General features: G+C 46.0%; 1 protein-coding gene across 1 annotated transcript; it reads left to right on the top strand.

The window, feature by feature from the left end:
• Positions 1–7,546: 7,546 nt before the first annotated feature.
• Positions 7,547–8,672, top strand: LOC124680786 (the record flags this gene model as incomplete). Its single annotated transcript, XM_047215831.1, is given in 2 exon segments — positions 7,547–8,049; positions 8,156–8,672. Coding segments are annotated over 2 exon segments (921 nt in total). The 5' UTR covers positions 7,547–7,633.
• Positions 8,673–9,574: the final 902 nt, after the last annotated feature.

Below are 9,574 nucleotides of genomic sequence, written 5' to 3' on the forward strand. Positions count from 1 at the left end.
ACCGGAGACCATGGCGTTGGCGTTGGATGATTCCGCCATTTGATGCGCTGAGGAATTGTGACGGCGCGGTTGAGATCTGAGATTCGTGGAGCTGCTTGGGCGGCGATTTGGGGATCTGAGTTTGCTTTCTCAGACGGAGGTCGCAGGTTACCGTTTGGAGGAGCAATTAGGTTGGCCTTACTCTTGTTTTATCGTAGAGGCTGATGTGATGCCATCGGCTCTTTCGGGAGTGTTTGACTTCGACTATCGGTAAAATTAAATGGAAGCACTCCTTCATTAATAAGAGGGGTTTTTTAGATTGGTGATGAAATCAAGGAGGCAAGACGCCACGACATGACCCGACGAAGAAAAAGTAGAGTGATTTTGGAATTGTCATTTCCAAAACCAGGGGGGCATGTGTTATCACCAGAATTTGACCGGATCAGAGTTGGGCCGCGATTGAGATGGGCTTGGAGAATATACATAGAAGAAATACATGAATCGGCCTTGTATACAAAGTTTGGGCTAGTTTGCCCGTGTATCTGTAATATAGTAGGATACGTGTCGGTCAGATAGAATCTGGCTCGTGCACGGTTGGGATTATTCCCACGTTAGAAAGTCTACGGACTATAAATATGTATCTAGGGTTTCTGAAATAAACAACAATCACGTTCACCACAAACCAATCTAGGCGCATCGCCAACTCCCTTGTCTCGAGGGTTTTCTTCCGGGTAAGCATCATGCTGCCTAGATCCCATCTTGCGATCTAGGCGATACACGTTTATTCGTTGTTCATGCGTTGCTCGTGCTGAAGCCTTGTTGATGGCGAGCAACGTAGTTATCATAGATGTGTTAGGGTTAGCATTGCTTCATCGTATCATATGCTTTCGTTCGTGCAACCCTTAGACGTCTAGCCGCCCTTACACCTGTTTTAGGTGTAAGGGCGGCACCCCGCTTGATCATTATTTAGTAGATCCGATCCGTTATGATTGCTCCTTGTTCTTCAAGGATTAGTTTAATATCTGCATAGTTAGGCCTTACAAACGGGTTGAAGGATCCAGTGGCACGTAGGGTGTAGTTTGCTAGCCCTAGACAAGATGTTCCGGGGATCAACTTCATGTTGGTTTTTAGGCCTTGTCTAGGGTCGGTTTATGATCACCGTGCGTGGCCGCCAGGCTCAATCACGCGTAGGATGTTCCGATTATGTGGTGAAAACCCTAAATCGTAGTAGGTCGTTTTAGCTTTATATTGATCAAGTAGGACCACCATGCGATCGTACACCTCGTACGAATCACGGGTGGATCGGCTCTTTGAGCCGATTCACAGGACAACCTGAGAGCCGATCGAGGCTCGTATTTAATGTTTACGTGTATGCCATGCAGGAAACTAAGCGAGGCAAATCCATCACCTTCCTGACCAGGTATAGGTCAGGTGGCACGCCCTTGCACCAGCATCGGACGTGCGTGCCAAGTCTTTGCGGGCCGTCGCTCGAGGGACCAGGGCCAGCCGCAGTCCTGGGAGCCTCCCGGCTCTACTTTGTTGCCCGTCGCTGCTCGCCGGTGGGTTTCTGACCGCAACAAACTCACACTTTCCGAATACTTAATTCCATCTTTATAGCCAACCATTTACGCAATGGCGTTTGATGTAATCAAAGCATCCTTTCGGTGTAAGTGATTTACATGATCTCATGGTCGAAGGACTAGGTAACTATGTATCGAGGAGGTGTTGAAACAGCTCGGAGTAACCAGCGTTCATACTTACGCGGATCAGACAGGTGTTTACGTCCTGAGATGATATGGGGTGGCCCGATCTTCTCAGTAAGCAACGGTGATGATGATGATCACGGGGTGATTGCAGCGGAGATAACTTAATGAAGTGGATGATAACTTGTATGACGCAACGAGATCTCTCGATTGGTCCCTGTCGCCAATGCAACAACTCTCAACCCTGCAAGATATTCGCAACTCCACACACTTGCGCACGTAGCCGCCGACCACGAAGCGGTAAGTTGCAACCGTCTAATTCCCAATGGAACAGTAGATCACACAAGACTTTATCAGGATCTACACAATATCAAGCAATATGGTGTAGGGAATTCAATAGTTTTGAAGAGCAAACAACTAAGAACTAGGGTTTATCTTAAACGTGGTCTCCCACAGCTAGGGGGGCGTCCTGGGCACTTATATAGGCGTCCGGGACGACTTCTGGTCGAAAAGATACAAGAATAACCGACCCAGAATAGATCTGGTCAAGACAGACTCGGACTTGGCCGGTCTGGAATCCGGTTGACCGGGCCTGGGACCGGGCTGGCCGGTCTAAACCGGGCCAGGGACCGGGCGGCAACCGGAAGTGTCGCAGATTTCCGTTCGGTTGGCGCCAGTACGACGCCCGGTTGGCGCCGGGGTGAATCCGGTCTGCCGCCCGGTTGGACCGGGCCAGGGACCGGGCGCGCCGGCCGGTCTGACCGGTTGCTGGGCCGACCTGGACTTCTTCTTCTCCTCTCGCGCATGCCTCCCACTCCTCCCTCGCGCGTCCATGAGATATCTTCATGTCCAGCTCCATGTCCAGCTTCACGTCCTTCTTTACCTCCAGCTGCTCCTCTTCTCCTCGTGCGATGCTTGTCTCCTCTTCATACCTGATGATACATAAATAACAAGACTTAGGCAGTATAAAGTTCTCATCAATCAAGACATCGTTTAGGAACAAGTTCACCTGTTGTTTAAGTAGCTTCGCACGAGCCCTTGTAATAGGTCCAATCCGAACTTCATTGGACTTGAGCTTCACAGCAGGTTCATCTTCATTTGGTAATGACGGAGGTAGTGGTGTAGTAGGGATGTCTTCATCATCTCCCCCCCTTCAAAAGGCGTCGACCTCGACGCTCCAAGGTCTTCTCTGTCATATGGTGTCAAATCAGCAACATTGAAAGAATTACTGACACCAAACTCATGAAGTGGAAGATCTATCGAGTATGCATTATCATTGATCTTGGCAAGCACTTTGTAAGGACCAGCACCACGAGGAAGCAACTTGGACTTCCGTAGCTTCGGGAACCTATCCTTGCGAAAATGTACCCAAACCATATCACCAGGCTTGAACAACATCTCCTTGCGCTTCTTGTTCATCCTTGCAGCATTGCTCTTGCCTTTCTTCTCTATCAACTCTTTAGTCTTCACATGGATCTTTCGCAAAAAATCTGCCCTCTTGGATGCCTCCATATTAACTCTCGTGCATGGGCAAAGGCAACAAGTCAAGTGGAGTAATGGGTTTGAAACCATACACCACCTCAAAAGGACACAACTCCGTGGTAGAATGTACCGCCCTGTTGTAAGCAAACTCCACATGCGGCAAACAATCTTCCCACTCCTTCAAGTTCTTCTTGATCATGGATCTCAACAGTTGTGACAAGGTTCTATTCACCACTTCGGTTTGTCCATCGGTTTGGGGATGACAAGTAGTACTGAAAAGTAGCTTCGTCCCCAGCTTTCTCCACAGCGTCTTCCAGAAGTAGCTCATAAACTTCACGTCACGATCAGAAACAATAGTCTTCGGGACTCCATGTAGTCGTACAACCTCCATGAAAAACAGGTTAGCAATATGTGACACATCGTCGCTCTTGTGGCAGGCAATAAAGTGTGACATTTTAGAAAATCTGTCCACTACCACAAATATAGAATCATGGCCTCTCTTAGTACGCGGCAAACCCAACACAAAATCCATACTAATATCCTCCCAAGGTGTAGTAGGTGCCGGTAAAGGAGTATACAAACCGTGAGGCTTCAGCTTGGACTTGGACTTGTTGCAAGTAATGCACCGCTTCACATACATGTCCACATCCCGCCTCATCTTTGGCCAATAAAAGTGGTCAGCTAGCATGAGTAGCGTCTTCTCACGCCCAAAGTGACCCATCAAACCTCCAGCATGTGATTCCTGCAATAAGAGCAAATGCACAAACGATTCTGGAACACATAGTTTGTTAGCCCTAAACAAGAACCCATCATGTATGTGATATTTTTCCCATGCTTTACCAATAGCACATGAGCGATATGGTTCAGCAAAATCATGATCAGTAGCATACAAATCACATAGTACTTCTAATCCAGGAATTTTAACATCAAGTTGAGTTAACAGCATATTCTTCCTAGATAGAGCATCAGCAACAATATTATCTTTTCCCTTCTTATGCTTAATAATGTAGGGAAAAGACTCAATGAACTCAACCCACTTGGCAAGACGCTTATGCAAAGTAGACTGAGCTTTCAGGTATTTTAAAGCTTCATGATCAGAATGTATGATAAATTCTTTTGGCCACAAGTAATGTTGCCAAACCTCAAGAACTCTAATTAAAGCATACAATTCTTTATCATATATAGGATAGTTCAACTTAGCACCAGACAGTTTCTCAGAAAAATATGCAATTGGGCGACCCTCTTGCATCAACATACCACCAATTCCAATACCACTAGCATCACATTCAATCTCAAATTCACTACTGCAAAAAGGCTTATAACCTCCAGATGATTAGTGACAGGCAAAATTATGACTGTCACTACTAAGTATACTAGTGACAGGCACGTATAAGCCTGTCAGTGGTACAAAATACCAGTGACAGGCGTGTTGAAAAGGATGTCACTGGACTTTTTTGTTGAGAGCGGCCGGGACTAGAAATATGCCAGTGACGGGCCTGAAAAGGAGCCTGTCACTAGAAATTTGGTGGAAGCCGTGCTAGCCCACTAGATCATCATTATTTGTGGGCCGGTCCTTCTCACGCGTGTCCTACATGGGCTGGCCTATCCCTGTGCGCTCGTGGCTGAACGGAAACAATCCCTCACGAGGCTGCCTCCACCCGAGTCCTGCCAGGGTCGAATTGCTTCGATCGCTCTATCTACAACACAGTCAAATCACGGGATCCCCTCAAAAGAAAAAAAGTCAAGTCACGGGAATTTTCGCCCGAGCCAGCCGGGCCTTTCCTTGCATCGCTCGGTCTACAGCAGACATCGGACGTGGCCGGAGCGGACTCCTGCTCGACGCCTCGCAACCCGAATCCAACCAGAATCGGATGTTCTTTATTCACCATAAAAGGTCGCTAGATGTTCCTGTTTGCACTACGAAATAAACTGACCTTGTTCAAGAACTCCAGCAATTTGGGCCACGTCAGGCTAGCACACAATCGAAAGAGAGATTTGAAGACAAGTTGAAGGAGTTTGGGCGACGAGAAAGAAAAGGCTTTACGTGAAGGTATTCTTAATGGTTACCAGACTATCCTTCTCTCGGCAAGTACTATGTTCAAGCCGTGTTTGGTACAATTTTTTTTTTGTTTTTTTTTTTTTGTTTTGCTTTTTTCCCAAACTGAGATGCGTAAAAAAAGGAAATTATGTGCACGCAACAGGATGAATGGTTATAACTTTCATGTTTTCCGTTTATATTTAGTTGCTTTTCCAATTAACATTAATTTACATGTATTGCCATGTTTTCTTGTCTATGTTGACTTGCTTTTCCAATTAAATTAAATTTAGATGTATTGCCGTGTTTTCCTTTTTCTTGAACTCATGTTTATACTTAACTTGAATTTACATGAGTTATAGGGATGGATCGAGGTTGGATGTACACGGAGGACCGCACGACACAAAGTTTCCATGATCATGTTAATGAGTTTCTTGATGCCGCGGAACAAAATATGTCGAGAAAGGGTGGCACGAAGATATGTTGTCCGTGCAGTACTTGTCGAAACACATCGTTGTTTGAAAGGAAATCTGGGTCTTTGCACATGCACTTGATGCGTTGGGGTTTCATGGAAGATTATACAAGGTGGACAAGTCATGGGGAGGAGGCTGAGGTTGACGAAGGGCTAGATGAAGAAGCGCGTCATGAAGAGTCAACCAAAGAAGATATGGCGGAATCCGAAGATTTCGTATATGATGCAGAGGAGCCCATGCCAGATTCAGATGATTTGGCCAAAATGGTCAACGATCCTCATGTGCAAGAGCAGGTTATGAAAGACACAGTGAACATCAAATCGGGTGACAGAGAGTGGGCCAAGTTGCAGACGCTGGTAAAGGATTCAGAAACTCCATTGTATCCCGGTTGCGATCCCGAGTACACCCGCCTATCGGTGACGCTCGAACTTCTAAGGCAAAAGGCACTCCACAACGATACAGACGGAAGCCTTGATGATAGTTTGGAGTATCTCAGTAAGGTCTTGCCGAAGGGGAACGTTTTGCCTAGGAGTTGCGATGAAGCCAAGAAAATTGTGTGCCCTCTTGGATTGGAGGTGATTAGATACCATGCTTGTCCAAATGATTGCATCATTTATCGCGGGGAGCACGAGAAGCTAAAAAAGTGTCCAGAGTGCAATGCATCCCGGTTCAAGCGGGGAAAGACTCCACAAGCGAAAACCGTGGAAAAATTGATGAGTGGTGCTCCTGCAAAGGTTGTATGGTACCTTCCAATCATTCCCCGTTTGAAGCGTTTGTTCGCAAACAAGAATGAGGCGAAGCTGTTGCGTTGGCATCAGGAGGGACGAAAAATTAATGATGGTGTGATGAGACACCCTGCAGATGCTTGCCAGTGGAAAGCAATCGACGTTGCATTCCCTTCATTTGGGGGAGATTCAAGGAACATCAGATTTGGTTTGAGTACGGACGGAATAAACCCTTTCGGCAACATGAGTAGTAGGCACAGCACTTGGCCTGTTGTTATGTGGATGTACAACCTCCCTCCATGGCTATGTCTGAAGCGGAAGTATATACACCTAGCTATGCTCATTCAAGGCCCAAAGCAACCTGGAAGTGATATCAACATGTACATGAAACTAGTGTATGAGGAGTTAGCGACACTATGGACAGGGGTCGAAGTATGGGACGCTTATGAAGAAGATAACTTTAATATGAAAGGTTTGCTTCTCACAACAGTCCAGGACTATCCAGCCTTCGGATATCAATCTGGCCAGTGCGTCCATGGATACAACGCATGCGTGGAGTGCATGGATGATACAACAAGTCGGCGCCTACCAGGCTCTCAGAAAATTGTGTACATGGGGCATCGAAGATGGCTTCTAGATAATGACCCATGGAGACAAGAAAAAAGAAAGTTTGACAATACAGTTGAGACCCGGTCACGACCACGTAAGAGGAGCGGGGAAGAAATACATAAATTGTTGAACTCTTGGGCCGAGTGCCCTAAGGCGGGAAAGAAGCAGAAGCAGGTAAAGCCATTGGAAGGCGTGTGGAAAACAAAATCTGTGTTCTGGGACTTGGAATACTGGCCCTATCTTGACACACGACATTGCATAGATGTCATGCATGTCGAAAAGAATGTGTGCGAGAGCTTGCTTGGTTTGTTGCTTCACTTGCCAGACAAGACCAAAGATGGTCCAAAGGCAAGAGCAGATTTGGAAGAACTCGGTATACGGAGAGAGCTATGGGCAAGAGAGGAGAAGAGCAGTGAAGGAAGGGGTGTTACAAAAAAAAGAAACTTTACTGATGAGGCGACATCTCCAGGACCGCAACATGTAAGAAGTAAGAAGAAGAAAGACAAGGCGGGAAAACAGGAGCAAAGGTTCAAAAAATCATTGTCCTATGGATCAACGAACGCAAAAGGAGAGCGAGAAAGTGGTAAATGGCGGAAACATCATATCCGCGGTGAGCCGTTGGTACCAATGGATGAGTTTGAGAGCCTTTCTGCCCACATGAAGGCTCTGCATCAGAATATTAAAGAGTTGGAAGGTCTTGCAGGCTATGCCTCACATTACACAGCCAGGGTTCCAAATGATTACCACCACTTCGTGACCAAATATCCGGCAGACAAGTTCTATCTAGAGTTTCCGGAGATCTTTAGAATGTTCAACCTAGATTTGCTCGAGTCCTCCCTTGTCAGGCTATGGGCGATGTACCTAGTCAGAGAGACTAGAGAAAATAAAGACCTTGCCAATGTGGGAATTGCTGATCCTTATCACATGCACTACAACAACCTAAGCTCTGATGGAGGTAAAGAGCTTATTCTGAGGGAGTGCATCTTTCCTGCATTGCAAAACAACAAGGACAAGAAGTATATACTAGTGCCCTACAATCCAACGTAAGTCCTACTCTTGTATTCCATTACTGCATTTTCTACTTTTTCAACTTTACTTTGCTCAATGAAAGGCTCTTTCTTCTTTGGCATAATCCTCATGTTTGTGCAGGGGTCACTGGGTTCTGATTATTCTCATGGTGAGCGAATGCAAGGCTTTTTACTTGGATTCACTTAAAAACAATGCACCGAAAAGGGATTACGAAGTGTTGTCAAACATTCTGAATGATGCTCTCTTTGAACATAGTTTTAAAGGTGGAATTGTAAAAAAAAAGAATAAAGGTCCTGCACGCTTTAAGCATTACACAGAGGTTAGTTGCACACAGCAACAAGATAGCGTGTCCTGTGGCTACTATCTCTGCTACCATATGGAAATATTTGTGAGGAGACATAGGCATTTAAACAAAGGTGTAGATATTCAGTTGTTTGGTACTCATATGGAGTCCAATCCATTTGACCGGAAGACAGAGTTTACACGCATCCAAGACATTTTCGCAAGAATCATCAACACAGAGGTTGCCTCGGAATCTGGGGTTTTCTATGGCGGTGATGACTCGCCGGAGGTTCATGATTCACGCACAAAGTCTGCTGCAACCCACTTGAACAAGCATGCATGATCACCGGATGAGGTATGGGGTATTTTATTCATCATATATTGGTCAGCTTGAAATGCATGTTCTTCATGAATAATAATAGTGCAAATCATTGCCATACAAAGCGACTAGGCATGCGGCTGTCAAAATGCAGTAGGCAAACAAAGGCTTGCACTTTGTGCGTATAGATTGCTTCTATATATTGTGCATATAGATACAAACTATTTATTGTTTTTTCTGTAGTCTTTCTGGTGCTAAATATCTATTGGTTTTTCCCTAAAGCCTTTCTCTTGCTCTACTTACTGAGATTAACTCTAAAAAATAATAAAGAGATACAGCTATGCTTTTAGCGAGAAAAGTGTCAGATCACACATGTATTGACTCATGACGTCTGAACAACTTCTATGCCTAGCTACTCTTATTCCGGCTATTGTTTCCTGAAGTTAGTAATAAATAATGGTGTGCAATCGGATGTGCTTTTATTTATCTTGAGAGCAATCTTTCTTTTCCCCTGTTATATGGCTTATTATTTTGGTTCAGACTTAAACTATATTTGCACTATTAGAGATCAGCTGTTAGTCAGGTATGGTTGGGCAAAATGGAAGCACCTGCCCCCCCAGGTTGCAGCAAACGGCGTACACACTCGTCGGCTACTTGCAGCTACGAGAAAAAAGAGTTCCTCTCTCTCCGCGCTCGCACACCCGCACCGGCGAGCGGCGAACTGAATCCCCCACCCGCCGCCTCCACCCCCCTCCGGCATCCCCGACCTGGCGTCTGGTGACCTCCGACCCAGCAGCCAGTGACCAGGAGCAGCGGCGACTCAAACTGGCTCGCCCCCGCAACTGAGAAGCAGCGACCCAGCGGCTCCACCGGTCGACCCCTGAATCTGGATGCCCCGTTGAGTCTTGGTATAAGTGGATTGTGGTAATCTAGTTAGG

The sequence above is a fragment of the Lolium rigidum genome, unplaced genomic scaffold (genome assembly GCF_022539505.1).
Source record: "Lolium rigidum isolate FL_2022 unplaced genomic scaffold, APGP_CSIRO_Lrig_0.1 contig_28085_1, whole genome shotgun sequence".
NCBI lineage: Eukaryota > Viridiplantae > Streptophyta > Magnoliopsida > Poales > Poaceae > Lolium > Lolium rigidum.